This window comes from Typopeltis vanoorti, chromosome 1 (assembly GCF_054136105.1).
Source record: "Typopeltis vanoorti isolate ZY-2024b chromosome 1, IOZ_Tvanoo_1.0, whole genome shotgun sequence".
Lineage (NCBI taxonomy): Eukaryota > Metazoa > Arthropoda > Arachnida > Uropygi > Thelyphonidae > Typopeltis > Typopeltis vanoorti.
The window spans coordinates 53,034,535-53,060,087 of record NC_143549.1 but is presented as its reverse complement, the minus strand read 5'-3'; the positions used below and the strand labels follow the sequence as shown (position 1 = coordinate 53,060,087).

Here is a 25,553-nt window from a genome sequence, read left to right as displayed (position 1 = left end):
TAACATAAACAAGTAGGTGCAAATTATTGTAATTGTTAAACAGTATAGCGCATATGAATACAAATAATAATAATAATACGTGTGTCATCTGCGTCATCCAGATCAAAGCACGATTTTCACAATACAGTTTGCGTCATGAGGTTATGCCACTTGCTATCTAAATGCTGTTTTTATCATTGTCATACTACCTCTTTCAGGTAAGAATGCAAGTAAAAAATTCACGTCATATTCAGGCAGTCATAGAACTTTTAAAATCCTAACTTAGCGTGTTGAATGAGATAAAGGACGAGCAATCAGCTGAGACTGCTATTGGTCGAAGCGTACTTTTCGGATCGGTTCAAGAGAGATATTAACGGCGACCTCTCATGGTCATCTCTTTCACAAGGGAACATCACGGCCGAACACTATAGAGAGTGGATCTTTCATCTCTGGTGTAACCATTTATTTATACGAGGGTTAGAAGTAGACTAATTGGTGTGCGGGAAAAGAGAAAGTCATGGTTGCAGCAGGTAGCCGGTTAGTGAGTTACACAGATCCATAAGGGTAGGGTGAAAAACTGCTTTTTTTATCTTAGTACAAAAGGGGATTTTTTTATATTCGTGAGATGGCTACTTCAGTTAGACAGGTCCTGAAATTTATGGGAAAATCATGGAGACTTATTCTGGGAATTCTGTTGCCTATTGTATTATTGCCGCTTCCAATTATTGCACGAACAAGTGTAAGTAATAGAATTTCGATTTTTATTTCTTTTGTTTATTCTTGTTTTAAAGTTTTCCTTTAGATAACTATAATATGAAGTAAAAATTGGAATTAGTTCAACATTTAGTTTATTCATTACTAATACCATACAGCATTATTAGGCCATATATATATATATTATATTATATTATATATATATATATATATATATATATATATATATATATATATATATATATATTTGACGGTTTATACTCGAAGAACACCACCTCACGTTGCTCAAAAGATTAATTACTCTTTTGAGCAATATGAAGTAACATTTTGACCAAAATGATAAGCTTTTGACAGTCGTTAATCCGAATATTAACAGTAACGTTAACCGGAAAACTTTATAATTTAGAAGAATAATTCATATGTCCACAAAATGTAGGGAAAATGACTGTTATTATGCATGCAATCAGCACAACCAAGTGACATAGTTCAGCGTTATTCGAGTGAAGCTTGATTTTCATTCAAGCTGTGGAAATAAACAAATGAAGCTCACTTGATTGTCTGAGTGTAGACAGCGTAACCGCTTTCCAAGCAACAAAATGCAAAGTTGAATCACACGGTAGTCATGGAGCTTTGTAATTATCATTAGGTGGGAGATGAACTTCGTTACCCGTTGTTAAATTGCTATCCTGCTTGATGGAGGCCTGAAGTGGATTGAAAAAGTTTCATGTTTGGGCATTAAGTAGGATTTCCAGATTAGCTAATAAATAATCTGGAATATATATATATATATATATATATATATATATATATATATAGTAGAACTCGGTTATAACGATATCACGGTTACAGCGAATTCACGTTTATAACGAATAATTTTGAAGGTATATTTGAATTACATTTGATTTAATGCATGTATTTCATGTTTATTACGAATTCGTTTCACGGGAATAACAACGAATAATACACGTTAGTCTTTACTGATATTTCGTACGTTTCGCATTTTCTGGTTGTGGAAAAATGTCGGGACTCAAACGGAAAATTTTATCGGTTTCCGAAAAAGTAGAAATTATACGGGAGGTGCAAAGTGGCCAATCAAATCTGACAGTAGCAAAGAAGTGTGGTTTGTCCCCATCTACAATATTAACAATTTGGAAGAATCGCGAGTTGACTCTGAAAGCTTTTGAAAACAATTTATCGAAGTGTAAAAAACTTAAAAAAGTGTAATAAAAGTGACGTTGACGAGGCACTGCTTTCGTGGTTTAAAGTGCAAAGAACCGCTGGCTTACCTATTAGCGGACCAATTTTGAAAGTTCAAGCCAAAAAATTTGCTGCTCTACTTGGTTATAGCGATTTTAAATGCAACAATGGATGGATTGATCGCTTTAAGAACAGAAACAACATTGTCTACGCAAAAGTAAGTGGCGAGGCGTTGTCCATTGACAAAAACGTTGTTTCTGACTGTATCAAGAATGTATGGCCGGACATCAAACGAAAGTATGGATACAACAACATTTATAATGCAGAGAAGCAGGGATTTTTTATAATTTAACGCCTGATAAAACTTTTCAATTTATAAACGAAAAGTGCATTGGCGGAAAACTTATCGAAAATAGATTCACAGTTTTAGTTTATGCGAATATGACCGGTAGCGATAAAAGAAAGCTTCTTGTAATTGGAAAATCGGCAAAGCCTAGATGCTTTCAAAACATAAAGAAACTTCCCGTTGATTATACAGCGAATAAGAAGGCCTGGATGACATCTTCAATTTTCGAAAATGAAATTCTCAAGTGGGATAAAAATCTTCGCATTGAAAACCGGAAAATTTTGTCATTGATAGACAACTGTCCTGCCCATCATGTAGTGGCTAATTTAACAAACATCAAACTTGTTTTTTTGCCACCGAATGTGACATCTATCTTGCAACCACTTGTTCAAGGCGTAATTAGATGTTTTAAATCCCATTTTCGTCGTTTGTTAGTCTTGGAACTGATAGAACGCAGAGAAAAATCCGCGGAAAATGCTTATGCTTACGACTCGAAGATCACTGTACTTCACGCAATACGTTTAATGAGTGATGCTTGGAATTTGGTGTCATCGTCTACGATACAAAATTGTTTTAAGAAAGCCGGTCTTGCGGAATACGAGTGCGAATCTGAAGAAGATGAAGAGGATAACTTACCGTTATCAGCGTGGTTAAAAGCGCGAAACTTGAACAATTTTGAAACGTGCGCAGAGATTGATAATTTTATGGACATTGATAATGGCGTCGCAACTAAGGGTATACCGACAGACGCTGACATCTTAAAACAAATCTCTCATACACCAGAAGAAGATAATAGTAGTAGTGACTTCGAGGAAGAAAATAGCAATGATGAGAAAATCGTTACCTGGTGTGAAGCAGAAAGTGCTTTACATATTTTAACAAGATTGATGGAATCGCGATCTGTAAGTTCAGACGACACATTCAAGCATCTTAGTGGTATAAGGAACAATTTATACGTATCAAATATGCGTCTTGTGCAAAGCAAAGCACGCTTAATGATTTTTTATGTAAAAATGTGAAGTTTTAAAAATAAATGTTTGTTCTTTATATGTATGTATGCACATATGTATTTATGTTACCCAATATACCTATGCTTAGAAAAATCTGAAAACATTTTTAATTCGCTCAAATTATGACCTTCTTGGATATAACGAATAACGGTTATTACGAACAAATATATGCGGTCCCGTGGAATTCGTTATAACCGAGTTATACTGTATATATATGGACAAGAAGTTGTGCATGATCTCCCCCCCCCTCTCAAAAAACTTCCTTCTGCAGTTTCACCACTTCCTGTGGTACTCATATATTGAAAAGAGTACTCGTACATACTCTCTTCAATAGAGTTACCAATCTTCTAGCTTTGCATTCTCATCATTCTCAGTTACCCCCCCCCCCCCCCCTCCAACTTTACATTATTCGAAAATACCTGAATGTTTCATTACCATTAATATTAAGTAAAGTAAATTAATCAGCAGATATCCAAAGGTCTGTGGACTTCACTTGTCATACTCAGTTTCCAAAATACCGCTTATTTGTACATGATACATTGATATTGTATTAGAAACAGTATCCTGTGCAAACCACTAATCTATCCATCTAAATGCTTAATTAAAATAGCAATTTATCATGCAATAATCTCCTTCTTCTTCCAACAGTATCATAAACTTATAATAACAGATAACAAAATCGTAAACTCTTCCTGGAGCCTGCTGTTGTCTACAAAGGATGCTGTCCTAGCCCAATATTGTAGTGAATTTAATCAAAGCTTTTACCAGAACTTCAAATTTCAATGGATTGCATATGGATGATCTGCGTTCATCTGGACGAAGTTTATGAAATTTATGAAATATGTGTTGATTTGATCTCTGATCTCATTAATTTCATACACGAGATTCGATAGCAACCTTTTTTTTTTTTTTAAATAATTGATCATCTTCATTACCGAATGCGGCAATTATTATCTTGCTTATTACAGATCTGAAATAGTGAAAAAAAACCTGTATGAAGTAATGATAAGGAAACAATAATGACAACATCGCTATAAATCACCAACTAAAATCGTAGATGTATGGTATTTATGTCAGCAGTGATTAATAAAGTACATGAATCGTATTTCACAACATTGATGACTTTGGCAGTTATTAATGAAGAGTGACTGAAATTTCATTAACTCAAAATATGTCCTCGAAACTTGGAATTGCACAGATCAAAATTAAGATTTCTCATGGCTGAAACATAATTGCCCTTAGTAACTTCTCGCTTCCCTGTTGGTAACCGCAAGAACAGATAATTTTATCAACTGGATCCGAATATTAGATAGTCTGGTAGACTGTTACATGTTGAACATAAAGAACATACTCCAAACATTTCCAGCATGTATTCTTTGTTTCTTAAGTGAGAAATAATTAACATATTATTATTATTATTATTATTACCTGAGACCTCCAGGGAGTCAAGGACTCATCGAGGAAGGCTATCATGCTTTCGCTTAAATTCATTAACATTAGATACACTCATTACTTCAACAGGCAAACTGTTTTCCACTCACTGCTCTGTGAGAGAAAAAAAATCTAGTTATTAGCCCTTTCTTAACTGCGAACAAAGTACACTTCCATAGGTACTTTCATGCTCTCTCTCCCCACCTTCCACATAACGAAAAAATTCATCATACGATACTCTATAATATCCATTCAGAAGTTTATAGACCTCCATCATTAATCTTTCTCCTGATAATCAGAGTCTGTAGTCTGCATACAATCTGTCCTCATAATCTATATTTCATAGGCCCGATATAATCTTTGTAACTTTTCTTTGCATCCTTTACATAGCTTCCTTGGAACCCAGGAGATAAAGAAGATCAAAACTGCGCACAGTAGTCCAGATGCGGTCTTACAAGGCCTTTTAAAAAGGCAAAATCACTTCGTTATCTTTATACGTCGAGATTCGTTTCAACATCGCAATATTCTCTGAAATGCATTTTCAATGTTTACAATGTGACCTTTGAACTTCAAGTTCCTATCGATCATTAACTTTAGTTTTAACTTTACACGTACTAACATTAAACTGATAACCATTTTCATTTACTCAAATTTCCAGCCTATTCAAATGATTCTGTAAGTACTGAGTATCAGTAGCATCCCTGATTACCCTGTCTATCTTTGCATCGTCAGCAAACAATTGAATCTCGCTCGTTTAGATCCTTCATAATGTTATTAATGCATAAAATGAACAACAGTGGTCCAAGAATTGAACCCTGGGATACACCACTGGTTACCTTAACTCTAGCAGATTCACACCCACCGTATACCACTCTTTCATATCTCTCTGTATGCCATTCACTTATCCAAGTCAACAGTTTATATTCCAAATCCATATTCTTCAGCTTATGCAACAGCCTTTATGTGGTATGCTATTAAATGCCTTAGCAAAATCCAACAGTATCATAGTGTGTCCATTGCCTTTATCGAACTATGCCGTAGCATTGTTATAAAATACGAGTAAATCGCTAAAACATGACTTCCCTTCGGTAAACCCATACTGTTTCTTGCGGGGTATAGCTTGTCTGTCTACCCATTCCTGTATGCGAGTTCTTACCAACTTCTCTAAAATATTCACCACCTATGGGCGTGCGTCAGAAAATTTTCTTGGGGGGGGGGGGCAAAGCTTGGAGACAAATAATTTCATCAACAAAATTTTATTTAATTATTTATTTATTTTTCGCAAGTAGATCCTAGGGGGAAAAGTGCCTCCCCCCCCCTCTGCGGACGCTTATGTCACCACCACACCAGAGATATTGATAGGTTGGTAGTCAGACACACATCAGTTTTTGCACCACCCCTTGTACAACAAAACTATCATACATTCTTTCCATTCTATCTGAACTGAGACTGAAGTTATACAAACATGTCGTTGAACATGCCGTTAGCATACATTCCGATATTCCATCCGATGCTGTTTAGCATACGTTCTGATATACAATAAGTCCCTAATGACGAATTCTTGTCCAAGTTATATATCACCTCTTCAACCTCATTCTCACGCACACTCCCAACTCTTCATCCAATGTAATAGTAGCACTATTACATTGGATGAAGCACTATTAGCACTGTTATTCTTCGAACTGTAGAGATGCATACAGATACTCCGTCCTGGTTGATATATCTTAGCAAAGTCAGCACTCATTAATTGCTCAATCTCCTTAACTTCTGGCACTAGAGTACTTCTGCATTTAGTAAATTTATGCTTCCACATTCATTCCTTGTTTTACTTGCGGCATAACGATAAAATATTTTTGGATTGCTTTAGTCCGCATTGCGATTTCGCTTTCTGCGCAATGCTCGTTAATTTTCTGACCTAAGCTTTATATATTTCATAACACCTTTCATTCTTTTTCTCACGATATTCTTTCCACATCATCTTCTTCTTGTGGATTTCTTGCTTAATAAGGTCGCACATCCATTTTACTACCACCATTTTCATTCTTCGAACTGTACAGATGCATACAGATACTGCTTCATTTAAGTACGTTATCAGTTTTTTCCAAGATTCCCACGCATTGCTGATATTTTCCCGTTCAGTATGATACCATGGGACCAAAGATATGGTATTATTTTAAGTTAGTCATAATATTCAGCTTTGTAGTTCATGGAAACTGTCCTAATTGGAACATCAGCATAATTATCTACTTCCCAGGAAAGTGCGGAATAATCGCTGTCACCAATTGGTGGGAAAATAGTCATAATCCTAAACAGAAATCCCTTCTTAAGCTATGAACACATCTAATTGACCTGGAGTTCCTTCTTTTATACGATGCTTGAGAAAGTTGTCTTAACAGAAATCAAGGCAAATTTCTCAAGAAAGTCTTGAAAGAAATCAATAAATTTTTTATCCTGAGATTTCTGTTCTACCCAATCAATGTTTGGGAAATTAAAGTCACCCATAATGATCACTCGTTTATTATACCCATCAGGATAATTTGACGATGCATTTCATCTTACCCTACCACTGAACCACCAGGTCGTCTGTAGCAAAACCTCGCCACATATTTCATCCTGTTAGCCTCCACTTCACATCAAATATCCCCAAATTCACTGCCACATTGGACACCACTACCATTACCGCTTTCGTGAATTTCTACCCTAACTGGACTTAAGTCGTCTTATATCATTAGTATATTCTCCACTTCTTCTATTTCTTCTGTCACTCCTAAAAGGACTATACCTTTACACTCGATCCCAGTTGCAACATCTGATTCTGATACCAAGGTTTCATTAATGCCAAGAATCTCAGACCGCAACGTATGAAATAATAAGATGCATTTCATCTTATCCTGCCACTGAACCACCAGGTCTGTAGCAAAACCCCGCCATATATTCTGGATATATCAGTGGCAGCCAGTGAAAATTTCAAGTGGGGGTACTGCATATACAAAAAAAAAAAAAAAAAAAAAAAAAACCTTTTTTTTCCTAATCAGTAACGAATTTATTAATAAATAAACTTACATATTAAAAATTGCTTTATTAAAAATATATCATCCTCACCATGAGCAAACACCAATAATAAAAGTTTCGCATCAATAGCAATGACAAGTGCAAACGAATATCGGCGTTAGATCGCAGGGCATTTGTTTCGTGTAACCATAATTGAAAAAATATAATTCTTTTCATATTTTCAACAGTGAGACTCGTCATTATTCAGCCTTGCATCTATAATAAATAAATAATTATATGTTACTTTAACAAAATAAAATAAGATTTACAAAAAATAGTTCACCACGCACCAATAATAAACGTTTCATATCTTACAGAAATAAGGCGCGTAAGCATACTAAACATACACTGCCGTTTGAGCAGTTACTATTGGGAATGACGTAATGTGCAATGAGCGCAAACTATCAGCGTTAGATCGTAGTGCATTTGTTTCATAATCTAAAGTGTTAATCGAACAATTCCAATTATTAACTATTCAATCAATGTCATAACATAAGCTGTGACCTTTAACATGTTGTATTGCATTTATATAATGTTGTAAGCATTGTTATTATTTATAAACACAAACAAATTTTAATTTTTTCATTTTTTTCCTTGGGGGTCCTGCAGTGCTTATGTACGGGCCGCAACTGGGATATATATAACTTTTCAAGCTATTTCAGATCTCCAATGAATGAGTAGTGGTCTCATATCCAGAAGATGAAATTCATCTCCCGCCTGAAGACATTCACAAACAGCCATGTCCACTGGACATGGCTGTTTGGGAACTCATCGTTTATAAGTGGGAAAGCGCAAGCACTAATCACTCGGCCAACCAGACCAACAAAGCCAGATCTGCTAAAATCTTCAAGAATCATTAGCCAGATTAAATAACTGACATGAAAAATGTTTGAGAATCAGCAATAACAAGACTAGAGAGAAATTAGGCAAGAAATTATGAACCATTAACTACATTGTTAGCAATACTTACAAAACACGTTCCGCATTTTAGTTGATTTTCCACAATTTTCAGTAAAGATGGGAAATTAAAGATTGAAATAGATAATAGAATAATTAAGACTGTTAAGAAGTAGTCGAATAAATTTATACGGATTAAGAATTGAATTAGTCTTGTGTTTCTTGTGCACTACTTCTTGGACTTTTGCAGATGAAATATGCCAAAAGGCCAAGTAGCACTGCTCAAGAAAGTTTCCTAACCAATTTTTACATGAGTTGGGTAAGAGATAAAACTGTGGGATAAGAAATGAGAGAGGGGTAAGAAAGAAGAAAAAATAACGAGAGTAGGGTAGGATCAATGTTTGGAGTTGATCAGTGATTAGAGACCTCAAAAACGAGAGTTCTTCTTAGAAAAAAATAGGGAAGTGAACAGATGAATCAATGGCAGAATCATATTAACAATATGTTAATATGATTTAGGAAGGAAGTTACTTATTAATATTCCAGAATGCGTAATATAGATAATCTTAAATAAAATAGACGATGAAAGATTATCAAAATAATTCTTTTGAATCAAAAATGGTAATAAAAAATATCTTCTAGAGGTCAGGTTGTTTCAGAAGATCGAAAATATAGCTGATAATCATATCAGAAATCTGACAAATAAAATTTTTCGCTACACTTTCTTTTATGATATTTTCTGTTATCGATTTATGCATTCCTTTCATTAAGGGATCCTGTGGATATGCTTCCGACTTTTTTCTCGTTGCGTTGTCAGATCACACACACACACACACACACACACACACACACACACACACACACACACACACAGTAATTTAATGTAATTAAAGTTAATTAATTTTTGTACATAGCAAAATGCACAAGAAGTGCACTTTTTTCGAAGAAGAGTAGTCATTTAATTGGACCAAATTATGTCATGTGCCCCAATTAACTGGAAACCGCTCTGTATATATTTCCATCTTCTGTTCCTTTTCATATATTTTTTTGTCATTTTCATTCTGATCTCGACTTTTACTTGCCCTTACTTCCTATGTGGCCAAATATTTTTACGGGGGAATGAATGATCAACACTTCTCGATCTTTGTATTCTCCTTTCTCCTTTTTCTTGTTCCCTTCCCTGCTATGTTTATCAATAGAGTATTCATGCTAAAGTTCAACAACGTCTAGTGTCCTAGACAGCGGAAGTAACATAAAATACGTTCGTTGTTTTCTTTGATCTTTATTTTCAGTGTAAGTCACCCGGATTTTCTGTTGTTTTATAACTCAATGAGATCTTATTTTGTTTACGTCCTTTCAACGGAATGCAAATTTTATTAAATACATTCAGTCAAAAGGATTTAAAAAAAAACTCTAAGTCACGGAAATCTTTACTCCAGTAATTTAAATTTAGTTTTAGTTCCTCTACCAGAAAAGAAACTCATTTGAATCCTGCGAAACAGGCAAATCGATTAGAACAATTTACAGGCATAATACATTGGCCTCGTTGTTTTAGTTGCGTCAGCTGTATATCCAAAACAAACTGACCCCCCCCCAACACACACACACACACACACACACACACACACACACACACACAAAATCGAAAAATAGATCATCTTAAATGAAGGAAGATATCTGTCCGTTGCGCTTTTCCCTCAATCCAATGGTTGGTGTGGTAATAATGCTACTTTTACTAGGGAATTATTATAGAACAAGACTATTGCTAGTTGTCCAACAGTAGCCCGTGTTTGTGGATATGTGTGTTCATGAGACCGGTTTGACTGCTTTGAGGGACGAAAAACCGAGTTTTCGGGATAAAAAAACCATCCAGTTGGGCGTGAGACTAACTCATCGTGAATCAAATATCTCTGATAAAGGTTCCGCGGATCATAGACCGGATTCGAACCCAGATCTTTCCAGTCAAAGAGCTCGTTAAAACCAACTGAGAATGCTGTATAAAAGTAGAAATGCTGTATATTATCGTCCGCATTCCGAAAAGATATGAAGTATCAAAAGTATCATTGATGAAGAGAGAGAGAGAGAGAGAGAGAGAGATTTCTCCGAAAAGCATGCTAATTGAGCAATTAGCGTGTGTCACAATAAAAGTCAAATTGGCAATACTAAAAAAAAACCACTTGTTCAGACGTCAGCTCATTACATCTGATTTCTTTGTCATGTCATATTCACTGCATTCACTCATATTATCTGCATGAAGTTATGCAGACAGCTGGGCGTTAATCACCATTAAATTAACTATGTCCAGTCATGTTATGCTTTTAAAGTAGCACACAATATAGTTTTTTTGTTTGTTTGTTTGTTGTTTTTGTTTGTTTGTTTAAATTGAAGACCCTCAATAGACTTTTAACCGTATTGAACCTATAATAAATGAATCCTCAGAAAACAGAGACAAGTAAGAAAAAACTTTCCATTGTATATAAATAAACTGTTTGCTTCATTAGATAATTTAATTCTCTTGCTTTAAGGGGGTCACTTAGCTGCTAAAGAAAACGGATGCATTCTAGATATTGGACCTTCAAAAACAAATTGCTAAAGTAAACTTCTGCCATTTAATCGCCAATCTTTCATAAAAGTACTTAAGCTTCGTAAACTATAATAAATAGAAATACTGAAAAACAGCGCAATTCTTCGAAAGGAAGTTTGACCACCATGAATGAACTTCCTGGGGGGGGGAGGTAACTAAACAGGAAGTAGACTGAACTTAATTTCTAACTAAATTTTCAGTTAAATTCGTAAGTTAAATTAATAAAAATGAAACTTTTCATTTTTATTTTTATTAATTTAACTTTAAAATTACTTTTTTAATATAGATAAGAAACGTTTAAATATTCGAGTATTTTCGAGAATATTTATCTGGCTTAGTGAGCATTTTGAAGTATTTATTAACGCAACTCCTTCCAGTGAACTCGTTCTCGAAGAAATATAATTTTGTTTGTTTAATTTGGGTCTTATAACTGTGTAAGTTTTTTTCTTGTTTGTCTTATTTCTCTCTAAATTAATCGTTCTCCCTTCATTATTACCGTATGTGTAATTTATTTTGTGTAATGGCTACTTGTGGATCCAATCGAATTGATCCTTAGAGGAGGCCATATCGCCACAACCGTTTAAATAAAAATAAAAACAGAAAGAAATTATGCAATTAATTAATTAATTATATATATTTAAATCAGTAATCAATAGTTGCTTCTGTCGATATCAGCAATTTTTCGACGGTTTAAAGTTACTTGATTTTTTAGGATGCTACGTTTTCAACTGGAGAAATTGAACTTTCTTTGTCCATAATTCTTTAAATTCTAGTCTTTATATCATTCCAGGAAATTACTTGTCACAAAATGTCATATTTTTCCAGTTTGTATAAAACATGTAATTCACTCTGCTTATACTTCCTTACCTGTCAATAATTATTTCTTAAATTCATAACTAGCTGGAAGGAAAAATAATAATAATTAATACATAAATGAAAAATCTTACTGTGGTGGAGCGATAAATATGGCCACTAGGATGTGTGTGTGTGCTCATGTCCTTGAAGGGCTAAAAACACAATGATCGCTTTGTATATGTAAAAGAGTGTTCACATGGTGCAAATCACTTATGGGGAAAGTATTGAAATGGGGGAAGGGGGTAAAGAAATTTGAAGGTAACCTAATAAGGATGACCCTGAATATGAGTACCAACGTTGTACAAAACTATGCAGGAACACATGTCTCAACCACTTTTATGATATTTAAAAAGATTAAATATTTAGGTGAAAATTTAAATAGCTTACATTTCCAAAATGAAATGTATTTTTTTAATGCAAATATTGCACATTCGGAAGAAACACAATTACAGATTATTATCAATATAGTTTTTCATTCAATAAATTCCTGGTATAAGTTAATTTAAGATAAGTAGGTATCAGGAACCAACAAAATATTCCAACAAAAATTGTATCAAATTTTAAATTTCTTGCCCTCTGAGTTCCTTCTGAAGTTAGGATTCCGTACTGAAGCGTGCTTTGAAAATACAGTATTTTTAACATTTTATGTGTAAGAATCTATACAAACAGTCAAGTATATTTAACATAACCGATGCTTTATTTACTTGTATGGGTTTTCAAATCATTTCTCTGACGCACGAATTGTAACAAGGTGACGAATGCATTGGATAATGGTGATGCACCATAATGCTATATTTAGATTTTGCAAAAGCTTTTGATAGACTGCCACATGATATGCTGGTAATTAGGGTTAGATAGTAGATTAGCGCTCCGGATTGGAGAGCGGCTGCTTAATAAGTATCAGCAAGTTGTCTATGGAGGACAATATCTCCAAAAAGGAAACTCACTAGTGGTGTTTCTCAGGGGCGAATGCTGGTCTTGAAATTCACGCTTGCTCTTGTTATCATTCAGGGAGTGAGAGGTGTGATTGAAGTCTGATTAGAATTACTGACCATTTAAAAGTATATATTTAGAAATTTATGTACATTTAATCATACAAATACAGCATTTATTTTACAAATGATATTCTATCTTTCTCAATTTAGCTACTTGAATACAAATTCTACCCTACGGGTTCTTCTTTATGAACTGGTCAATAACATCGTCATAAAAAGTTGGTTGTAACTTAATTTTCCCAAGCAACACGCACACTTGTAAAGGCTGGCTGAAGCTCACTGGCTAGAGCTACTTTGACTGCATATGGCCTGTGTTTAAGACGACGTGAAGGGAGCGGAAATGACTATGAGCGCGCATGAAATCATAGTGCTGCTGCGAGGACCTGGAAGCTCCTACAACCGAGCAAGCTAAGGTAGCTTTGACTAGACGAGCAAGCATCGCCCTTCGATACACAACGCAAAGCTCAATTATTGCCGCGCAATCTTAAAACGTCTTCTGTCTACAAAAATAAAAGCCTAAATGGAATGCTTATAAATGCATGCATTATTTATTAACAAATAAATATTACTTCTTTCTCAGTTAATGAGCTTGCGCAGCAAGCATGGAGAATTCGCCCCTGGTGTTTCTCTAGGGTCTGTTTTCGATCGTTGCTGTTTAACTTGCATGTTAATGGTATTGGGTGAGGCTTGAATGGTACTGTGCAGCTGTTCTCAGATAATGCAAAGTTGGGGAAAACTATGAGGTGTAGAGCTGATTGTGTGGGGCTTTGCAAAAGGACTTTAATGCACTAGCTCAATGGACGAGCGAGTGGGGTTCCAGTTCAATGTTGCAAAGTGTAAAGTTTTAAATTTTGGGAAGTAAAGATGGAATGTAGAGTAAATAACTGGTAGATATATCTTGAAGAAAGTAGAGAGTCATGGACGAATCTGGTAATGATTGTGGAAAAGGGCCTAAAATGTGGGGACACATTGCTAAAATTGGGAGGAAAGCACAGTGAATTATGGCAATGATGCGGAGGATACTGACGTGTAGAAGTAAGGATGGTATGGTTCCGTTCCATAAGGATTTGATCAGATTGCACATGGATCTCTGTGCATAATTTTGGTTTTCAAAAGGATTAAGGGTTGTTGGGAAAGATCCAGAGATGATTGACTAAGGTGGTTTCCGACTTGTGGGATGTTGATTATGAAGACAGACCGAGAGAATGCAGTTCACAGAGACTAGTAGATAGGAGAAGGATATGACTGAGACATATCAGTTGCTAAGGTATTATTATCATATTAGAGTGGAGGAGGTTTTACACAGAATTGGGGAAGACAGGGGAAGGACAAAGGAGCAGGTGTTTTGTATGGAGACTGTGTTTGATTGGAATGCATTGTCCTACAGTGTGGCGAGTGCGGAGACAGTGAATATATTTAATGCACAGTATGATAAACTGTGTGTGTGTGTGTGTGTGTGAGAGAGAGAGAGAGAGAGAGAGAGAGAGAGAGAGAGAGAGAGAGAGTGTGACAGTGGGACCTTTCACAATGAATCTTTTGATTCCATGGTGGTCTGATGATGAGGGGGAGGAAGAGGATGTTGATGATGATGATAATAATAAATTAGATCTAGCGTTAATAGTGTTTTTGTCATGCAGTTACAATTTGAATTTGTTCTGCAATTATAATGTAAAGATATTGAATTGGAAATTTTTTTTTTTTTTTGCATAATGCATTTAGCAAATTAAAAAGTTACATAGCTTGTGCTTACAATCAAAATCTGCAGTAAAATATATTAATACTATTTATGCAGAGAACTATTTAAAGATTAGCGATAACTGTTTATAATATAATATAAGTTAAACTGTTCAGAGTGAAGTGGATAAAATGTTTCTTTAGTGACTTCTAGAAAATTGTACTTTAGAACCACAGCTTCTATAAGGTTGTATCTAACATGAAGAATTAGTAATAAATGCAATTAGAAATGCATAAACATTTAGGGAAGAAAATTGAACCATATCCTTTTAACAGTATTGATTTTTAAAAAATTCACAGATTCTTCTTCTCACGAAATGAATTACATCTCAGCCAGTGTAAGTAACATCGACTGATCAGGGAAAAAAAGTTAAGTTCCTTCGATCAAAATCATACATCAGGATACTTTGTCATTTTTGCAATACACTCGGGTCTCTTCTTATCGGGATTTGAAGTTATGCAGTGCACGCCCACAGATACGAGACCCGACACTTCTGCGCATGTCAACAGAAGGAGACTCCATTCCGATAATAGGGTAATCCAGCGTTTCCCAAACTTTTCCTACGACGGAAACACTTCACAAATCCTGAAATTTTCATGGAACACCTTGGTTATTTTTTAATATATTCATTAATAATTAATTGTTAATTTTTCCGATTTATTATTATTAATTAATAATTGATCATTAATTATTAATTAATTAAATTTGGCCCAATGGAGAAAAAAAACACCGAAGGAAAGCAATTTCTTTCGAAATGAAAATTGCAATTTTAGATCGCTTAGCAAAAGGAGAGGGATCTACAGTGATTGGTAAACATTTTAATTTAGGCGAATCTACTGTAAGAACAATTAAAAAGAATGAAGTCGCAATAAGAAAATCTGTCATTTCTGGCACAAAACTAAGTGGCAAATTATCATCGTACTCAAGAGATGCTTCATTAGAAAACACGGAACGAGCGTTCGTAATTTGGATTGAAGAATTAACTCAAAGGGGAATTCCTATAAGTGGTTATTTAATTAAAGAAAAAGCTCTTCGGTTTTATAAACAGATGAAGCAATTGGAGTCGTCTACTTCCGTTTCACACGCTGATAAAGAATTTTCCGCCAGCGAAGGATGGTAAACCGGGTTTTTAAAAAGGAACGCACTTCATAACATGAAGATTACAGGCGAGGTTGCAGCAGCAAATGAAGAAGCAGCCAAAATTTTTTAAGAGAAGTTAGCCAAAATTATTGAAGATGATATACAGGACTGGCGCATAATATTTTTCTTGTGCGTGTGATTAATATTCGGCGCCTTTCCAAAAAAGTTTTTTTTGAATAAAGTGTGAATAAAACGAACAGGAAATGAAAAACAAATGAAAACCGCTTTACAGTGTAATGTTACCTACGGATTAGTCCTGCTTATACAAATTTTTTAAGTTATATAAATTTTCAAAATAATATAAAATAGTAATATAAAGTTAAGAGATTTATTCAAATATTCTTTACATTAATTTTGCTAAAAGGGACTCGTCTGGCTTTCATTTTAGCGAAATCCTGTCGCAGTACATCAATGTTGATAGACTGAGCAATATTATTTTCTATTGAAATTAGTGCCAAACCATTTAGTTTTTCTTGACTCATGCTTGATCGCAAGTAGTTCTTTATTAATTGTAATTTAAAAAATGTTCTCTCTCCCTTAGCAACTGAAACGGGCAAAGTCAATAGTATTCTCAATGCAATCAGTGAATTTGCAAAGAGTTCTTCAAGGTTGTTGTTATAAATCCGATTGGCCGATTATTTTGTGTCGCTGACGCCGCACTAACAGCCCGCTAATATAACAGGCTCGAATGCCGAGAAGAATGAGTTATCAGCAGTTAGCCGACTTTTAGGGCGGAACCACATGCATCCGATCCGATTAAAATTAGGATAAGGCCCTTACACGGAACTCAACAATTAATCATAAGTTGATTTATCATACATCAAAAAATAAAGAACTATTTTAGATATATTTTCGTAAATTTTAATCAAAAATTAGTGATATAATAGGGTCCAGGATACAATTTCAGAATTTATTTGTTCGTTTTCGGGAAGATCTGAAGGGGCCCGAACGGAAGACAGCGTACATTCATAATTATATGTATTATACCATTCTGTACCATTCGTTATTCGTTGAATCTTATCTCATATTTTTTGACATCTTTTAGGCATCTTTTCTTCTGCGGCGCCTGTGTATATTGCACACTTTGCACACGCCACAAGCCGGGCCTGATGGTGGATATCGTCCCGATCAAGTGTTTAACGCTGACGAAACAGGATTGTTTTGGAAGAAAATGCCTAGTCGAACTTACATCGGAAAATCTGAGAAAAAAGCAAGTGGGTTTAAAGCAAGCAAAGATCGAATAACGTTGTTACTTTGTAGTAATGCACCAGGAGATCGAATGTTGAATGTTGTAAATCGATTTCTAAGACCACATGGTCTAAAAAGCAAAGATCTAAAATAGCTGCCTGTACATTGGATGGCTAATACAAAGGCCTGGGTAACAACTGCTGTATTTACTGAATGGTTCAATAATTGTTTTGTACCAGAAGTGGAAACATACATGAAGCAAAATGCTCTTGATTTTAAAGTTTTATTAATTGTTGACGATGCACCAAATCATCCGCATTTAGAACATCCAAATGTGCAGGTTGTGTTTTTTTCCACCCAATACAACAAGCATTATTCAGCCATTAGATCAAGGCATAATTGCTACCTTTAAAAAATATTATGTTAAGCACACTTTTCAATTTATATTGGATAAACTAGAAAATGAATCATTAACAGTAACTGACGTTTGGAAAAAAAATTCTATTTTGGACTGCTTAAATCATGTTTCATCTGCTATTGCTGAAATAAGACCACAAACTTGAAATGCTTGCTGGAAAGCAGCTTGGCCTGAGCGCAACCATGCAAACATCTTTTGGATAATGACTTAAGTAACGATGATATTATTGGATATCGATTAAATTTAGATATCGTCGAAGATCCAGAAGACAGGTTTTTCTTTGAAGCGGAAGAAAAACCTGTCCCCCTCACTGCAAATATAATTCGAGAAGGTCTTGAATTGTGCAATAAATTGGAAAATCATTTTCTTGTTAATGACACAAATTCTGAACGAGCCTTTAAATTCCAACGTGAGCTGAAGAACTGTATGTCTGGATATCGCGAGCTGTATAAAAAATTGGTGAAATCATCATCGCAAAGTTTAATCACTGATTACATTGTCAGAAGAAAAAAATCAGCACAGAACGAGGGAGAAGCTAATTCTGTTTGTGAAGAACAATTGCCTTTTACCATATAAATCTGACGCGCTGACTATCTCTTCTGGTGATGAAAGTGATTTTGCACCAGTTGGCAAACGTTGCCGAATATTGTCTACTAGCGATGATAATTCTGATGACAAAATGTTTATAAAAAAAATGTTACTTTTCAATAAAAGTAAATGAATAAAGCTTTAAAACGAACTTAGGCATTCTTATTTTCCTGAATTTTCATAACTTTTTTTTATGCGATTTTAGGTTTACTTTAATTCATTGCTTCGATTTTATGCGGTTTTAGAAAATTATGGAACATATCCCTGATTTTTCAACGTAAGTTAGGTCTTTTTTTGTGCGATTTTTTTATATGTGGTTTTCTGTGGAACGTATCTACCGCATTAAAAGTGACCCGAGTGTATCTTGTGCCCGTGTGTTTGATCACTGTAGAGGGGAAATGATAAGTTCTGCTTTTTCACAATAGTGTCTTCTATTTAATTCCAGGTGTCTTTTTTTACGCCATTATTTCTCTCAAAATGTTTTTAATTGGAAGACAGCAATACTGTTCAGCGACCAGTAACACAATTTTTTGCTAATATCTGGCAATTAAATATAATATATCATTTTTTGCTTGTCATTCCAAAAATTCGAAAAAAAATTGTAAATTTATTTTTTTCTAAAGTTATTTTCGACATTATAGGAATCGTATTGCGGATATGTTCTACTCTTGATGGCGACCTACTTCACCTTTGAACCAGTGCCTCTAGCAGTGACAGCGCTGTTGCCCGTCTTTCTCTTTCCAATGTTAGGAATATTGGGCACTGAAGCAACTTGTTATCAGTACATGAAGGTGAGATGCAAACGAAAACACTACAATTACTGTAAATCTATGATTTTTTTTAAATAACTGATATAACTGAAAATATTTCAGATATAAAAGGATTTAACTTATTTTGAATCTGAAAATAATTCTAGACCCATTTTTTTTAACTTCTGTTAAACGTTACAAATTTTTTTAAGAAATATTAGCAGAAGCGCACATGCAGATATAATCAATTTACAGAAGATTAATTTAAAAAAAATAAAATAAATAAAATATTTTTTTTATTTAATAAAATAAAATAAAATATTTTTTTATTTAATAAAATAAAATATAATAAATAAATAAATTAAAAATAATTAAAATAATTTACAAATATAATTTATTAGCATGTAATGTCCTATTTGTAGTGCTACTCAATTATTTTTTTTCTCTCATTCATTGCTTATAATTTTATTGGATACCAACAATAAAAGAAACAAAAGCAACATCACAAAATGGAAAAATTTTCCATAATAAATAGGTTCAAAATAACCTAAATAATTCAGAACAGAAAGTATAATATCGAAAGAAGTTATTGAAGTAGTCTATTACACAATAAATAAACCAAAACAATTCATTATTCAAATTAAGGGGGATATTAAATCCCACATTGTTTTAAAACCGAATAAGAAACTCAAAGATTGGAATCATTCGGTTTTAAAACAATGTGGGATTTAATATCCCCCTTAATTTGAATAATGTTTATATCGCCGAAATGAATCCTATTGGCTCTTTATATTTAAGTAACTTAATGATTGCACCTGTTTGACAACTCGTATAGTAGAGTATATAAGTTCTTTTCGCTATACCCTTTGATATCTATTTGGTCTAGCTACTCACTGATGAAGCCTCAAAAAAGGCTGAAACCGGTCTGGGTAGTGACCTCCCACCATAATGTAATAACAGCATACATTTCCTAGGAAATGTGTTTTTACATTATGGAAAATACCAAGATTAACGATCAGAACTTTCCCCACCTTTTGCAACGAGTTGCCTGAGAGTATACTACGTACTAGGACTACTTGCATTAGCTTACGCTAGTAATCGCCGATATTTTTATAGTTTACTATATTCGGCATGAAACTCTCTGATTCCAATCTTTGAGTTTCTTATTCGGTTTTAAAACAATGTGGGATTTAATATCCCCTTAATTTGAATAATGTTTATATCGCCGAAATGAAGCCTATTGGCTCTTTATATTTAAGTAGCCAAAAGAATTCATATTGTGATTATGAATTCGTTTGCAGAATAGAACGATACTAATTTGATTGGTGAAGCATAAATGCTTTTCATATTCTCCTCCATCTGAAAAGGAAAGTTCTTTGGGTAGAGAATTATTGAGCTTTAAGCTCGCCCTGAAAGGGCAGTGAGATTAGCTCTGTTCAGCTGAGCATAGAATTGACTTGGGTCTCTTGTATTTGCAGAAATCTGCTTCATTATAGTCTGAAGCTTGCTTGATCAGTGGGTTCGGTTGATTAAATGTCTTAATGAAGAACTTTTCAGCTAGCTCGTGAAGGAGAGATGTGATGTAGGGAATGTTGACTTCTCTGTGAATTTAGGAGTTTCTGATAAACCACGGAGCATCCAAACTCATTCTCAGACATTTGTTCTGTATTCTCTGCAGCTTCTGAATATTTGTTTTCGAAGTATGACTCCATGCAGGAGATGCGTAAGTGATGACTGGGCGTATTATCATCTTGTATATGAGTAGTTTGTTCTGAGTATCGAATTTGCTTTTTCTGTTCATCATGGGGTAGAGCTACGCTATTACTTTGGATGTCTTTGAACTTATCTGTTCTATGTGATTGGTGAATTGTAGTTTTTTATCGAGAATTACTCCGAGATATTTGACTGTATTCTGCCATGGGATTTTAACACCTAGTAAATGTATATCTTCCTTGATTTGAGGCTTTTTTCTAGTGAACAGTATGGCTGAACTCTTCTGTGGGTTGGCTTGGATTCTCCAGTCCACCAACCATTTCTCTAATGTGTGAATACTGTTTTGGAGTCTTTTGACAACTAGTTTGTGGCTGAGAGATCTTGCTAATAATGCAGTATCATCAGCATATAATGCAGTGATTGTTGAGCTTGGGTTTTGAGGGATATCAGCAATATAGATAGAAAACAAGGGGGCCAAGAGTGAGCCCTGCAGTACTCCCGCCAGAACCTTGCATCTGCTTGATACAGTTTCATTTATTTTGACTTGCATGTATCTGTCTCTGAGGTAAGAGTGAATTATTTTAACTAGATTAGTAGGCATATTGAATGTGATGAGCTTGTAGAGAAGACTCTGATGCTACACCTTATCAAAAGCCTTTGCAGCATCTAAAAAGACTGCAGCTGTATGAAGGGTCCGGTTGTAGCCTTCGGAGATGTATTCGATCAGCCTGTGAATCTGCTGAACGGTGGAGTGGTTTTTTCTAAATCCAAATTGCTTATTTGGGATTATATGTAGTTGGTCCGTTTGTGATTTAATCCTAGTAAGGATTACTTTTTCTGCGATCTTTCCAAGGTTAGACAGAAGACTGATAGGTCTGTAGCTATCAGGGAGTTGGGCGGATTTTCCAATTTTTTTGATTGGTATGACATCTGCTATTTTCCATGTTAAGGGAAAATACTTGAGTCTGAGGATGGCATTAATTATTTTGACTAGATGTACAATGGCTTTTCTGGGGAGTAGTTTAATTATTTTGTTTGTAATTCCATCTGAACCTGGAGCTTTATTGTTGTTCAGGTGGGTTATAACGTTTATAACTTCTGTTGGAGAAGTGGGTGTGAGAGGTTCTAGGTCATGTTTTTGTTGTGTTATGGCCTGCCTAACTCGGCGGTGAATCTTGTAGATGAGATTGATGTTCAAAGTTTCATATGAGGGGGTTGCATTGAGTTTCCAAGCTGTCAGCCAGAGCCTCTACCTTTTCCGTCAGTATGGGCTATTCCTTTCGTGGTCTGAATTGGGGGTAAAAGTTGTCTTTTAGTGCGGAAGGTTCTCAGAAACTTCCAAATGGAGTTGTCTTCTGGGTTTAATTTCGTTAGCTTAGATTTCCATTCTTGGTTTCGATGTTTTTGGAAGGCTTCTCGGACTTGTCTGTTTAATTTATTCAAATTTGTTTTATCTTGAGGGGCTCTTGTGTTATGATACCTCTTTCTGGTTTTATTTTTCAATCTGATTAAATCCATGATATCCTCAGGGATCCGACCACTTGGGTGAAGGCTGTAGTTTGGGTAATTGACTTTACTGCATTTTTGATTTGACTGGTAAGGTTGTTTGCAGCCAATTCTATCTCCTATTTAGTGTGAATAGAAGCAATTGGGCCAATGTGATCAGGTAGGATTCTGGAGAGTTTGTCCCAAGATATGAAAGAGTGGGGAGGGGAGAATTGTTCTTGTTTACCAAGTTGAAGCAGAATGGGGTTGTGATCTGACGAAAGTTCATTTATTGTTTCCAGCTGATATTGGTATCTGATGTTTTTGAGGATGACTATGTCAAGTACATCTGAACTTCCAGTTGAGCTGTGATGGGTGGGCTCTGTGGGTCCAGTTACAACAATAGAATGTTGCGTTCAGAAATGGTTTAGAGTTCGACCTTTGTCGTTGATTGTGGAGCTATGCCAGGCTGTATGTTTGGCGTTAAAGTCACCAGCCATGATGATGGAGTCTGTGAAGACGAGAATGGAGTCCAAGTCAGATACTAGCAATGGAATGCTGGGTGAATTATATACATGAATTCTTTTGGTTTAGGGCATGAACCAAAAGATGGAAATTAAGTAAGAGTGTGGTTAACAAAAGTGTGAGGACTGATATTTCGCTTGGAGAGTGGTGAATGAATGGAATGCTTTGCCTGACTCAGTTGTGAGTGCTTCATCTGTAAATGAGTTCAAAGAGAGGTATAATAGATATTGTGTGGATAGTTTGGGTCTCTCGCGATGAGCCTTCTGACTCCATGGAGATGACCATTTAATAATAATAATAATAATAATATCACGTAACGCCGAACATATTCTTGGTGATTGTAACACTATGTAACACTAAAGGAATAGGTAAAATATTGGAGCTGAGTAATGTTGCAATTTATAATGTTGGCATCTTAAATAGTGACATTTAAGCGAATGTTGCTATCAACACCAAAAAAAAAATAATAATAAATAATAATAGTAATACGTGCATATCAATAAATACTAGCTAGGATTAAAAACATCTAGCACGTCATGAGAATGCATTCATCTCAGTGATGGAAAAAGATTGAATTCGGATGCCTACGATATCAAAAAAAAAAAAGAATATCGTCTACTCCTTTTGGGGAAATGAAAAGGCGCTGGATGATGTATATACTTTTTTTAATATGTATAATAATATACTATAATAATATCCAGAACAAGGGCTCAATAATCAAATGATTGAGCATGAGCAAGACAAGAATTAAAGTATTCATAGAGTTGACAAATGGTTTTTATAAAGCAGGCTTAATAATCTCAAAAAAAAAGAAGAAGAAGAGACCTTGTCTTTATATTCATCTCAAGGCAAAAACCGCATGGATTTCAACATGTGGAATTACATTATTGGATTGATTCCTCATGTGGCAATAATTTTTTTTAAACAGTTCTTACAAGATTAAAAGTAGAAGATTTTGATGAACAAACACTTCCTACTGAAAAAATGGAAACATCCACGTCATATAGCTGGAATGTCGATGATTCAGTATGAGAGACGCACACAGAACGATCCGGAAGTAAAACGCTTCGTGTTGAATTGGAAAAGGCATTTGAGATTGAGACATGCTGGATGGAATGAGTTGTGAACATCACGTTATATGGAGACAGTCTGCTATGGTAAGAGACGAACTGAGTAAAGAGGATGTTAACCTTTTGGAGACTACTACAAACTACAAACTTTATTTTATTACAAACAATGCGTGTTGTTTGCCATTAAGATAATGATTGCTTCCATTATATATGTAGGAAAGTGGTCGTGAGACCTTACTGTAAATATAAAAAAAATCTGAATTCTGCAATAAAAAAGTGTATTTTATTTTTCCATGTTAATCAAAAGTAGAAAAAAAATCTTTAAATGATGTTAAACAAAATTCGTAACACTTTTGGAAAGACGAAGACCATGAAGAAACTCGTAATAAGAAATGAATAAAATAAATAAAGGAATGGTAGAAAACAATTTCAGACTCACAGTCTATAAATACGGCCAATGCTTAATTATTTGTGATGGAAGATGTTATGAATAAGTTTATAAATAAGATTAAATAATACGTTTATATCACAGTATGCATATTTTTTTTAATTTTCATATATGTTTATCTTTATTTTCTTCCCTACTGTTAAAAAATGTTCATGCTTTTTTTAAATCTAATTTAACGTTTTAAATTCTTCTTGTAATTTATTATTCTTCCTAAGGTATGTCTGAAAACATGTCACATTTTTAATATATGGATGAATATATATCATTTATGTTTAATATTTAATCACAGGAAAAGCTAGTGTTTCTATACCCGGGGTTCTCCTTAAGAATATAAGAAAATTTGCTATATTGTATTGATATTTATCGTTTGTGATCTCTTTTCTCTCTCTCTCTCTCTCTCATTAATTTCTTTCTTTGTCTGGAATCTAGGACACTATAATGATGTACCTTGGAGGCTTACTTTTTGCCGCAGCTGTAGAACATTCAGATCTACACAAAAGAATTGCGCTTCGGGTTCTGCTAGCCATTGGCACTTCTCCAAGGTGGTAAGTATATGATGACGAAAGCTTCATGCATTGCTATTCTTGTAATGAATTTCTACATATTACTAGAAAGTTCCTTAATTCTGAGAGAATTAGAAAGACTTATAATATTGTATTGGTTATCAGATTTTCTATTTCTTTGATAATTAAAGAACTCCCTTTTCTTTTGTGGCTGATTCTTGCATCTATTGCACCATATAACTAGCAATTTTTTTCGTCATTGATTAATAATTGAAAGAAACAGGTGTTTCGTACAACTAGTTGGTTTTTACTACGAGGCTTAAGCAAATACTTATCATGTCTGTACTTTATATTGTTTTAATTGACAAAATGTAGTATTAAAAACAAGGCATGTTCGTTCAGGACTAGAATGACGACAGTGGTCCCGCGGGGGGGGGGGGGGAACTAAGTAGCGCGTTGGTGTTTGTTGCATCAGTGCATTGCGGACTTAATGTGTTGACGATGTTAACTCTAAAGGTATATTGTTTACTTTCTCATCGAAATCAACAAAATGTTGGAAGTATTATTTATCGAAAACTACTAATTGGACTCGTACATAGTGCATTCACGAAAATATGCAGACGTCTGGCTATGCCGTTGATGGCGATAAAATGTCACGTGACACGTCAGCAGAACAACACAGAGGCATAATATCATATCCTACTCAGCTAGGTAATTTTGCATCTGAATTCTGCTTACATATTCTAGCTTAAATCTGTATCAGAACTCAACCAAGAACACGGACCATACTATATTACATATTCAATGGCAAATGAACATATTCAGAACACCAAATCGAGACAGATTAATTCTAACAAAGCCCTTCACAAGACACATTACAACGCTACCCGCAAAACTTTCCCGTATATTTTCAAGAAACCCAGATGACCACG

The 25,553-nt window shown here is 34.7% G+C and overlaps 1 protein-coding gene across 1 annotated transcript in view; it reads left to right on the top strand.

Moving 5' to 3' along the window:
- The first annotated feature begins 382 nt into the window (after nt 1-382).
- LOC150109980 (Na(+)/citrate cotransporter-like) overlaps nt 383-25,553 on the top strand; it is a 65,714-nt gene continuing 40,543 nt past the window's right edge. The window contains exons 1-3 of the mRNA XM_090416221.1: nt 383-718; nt 18,770-18,919; nt 24,548-24,663. Of these exons, the coding sequence (XP_090272347.1) occupies nt 605-718; nt 18,770-18,919; nt 24,548-24,663 (380 nt within the window). The 5' untranslated portion in view covers nt 383-604. The remainder of the gene's footprint in view (nt 719-18,769; nt 18,920-24,547; nt 24,664-25,553) is intronic.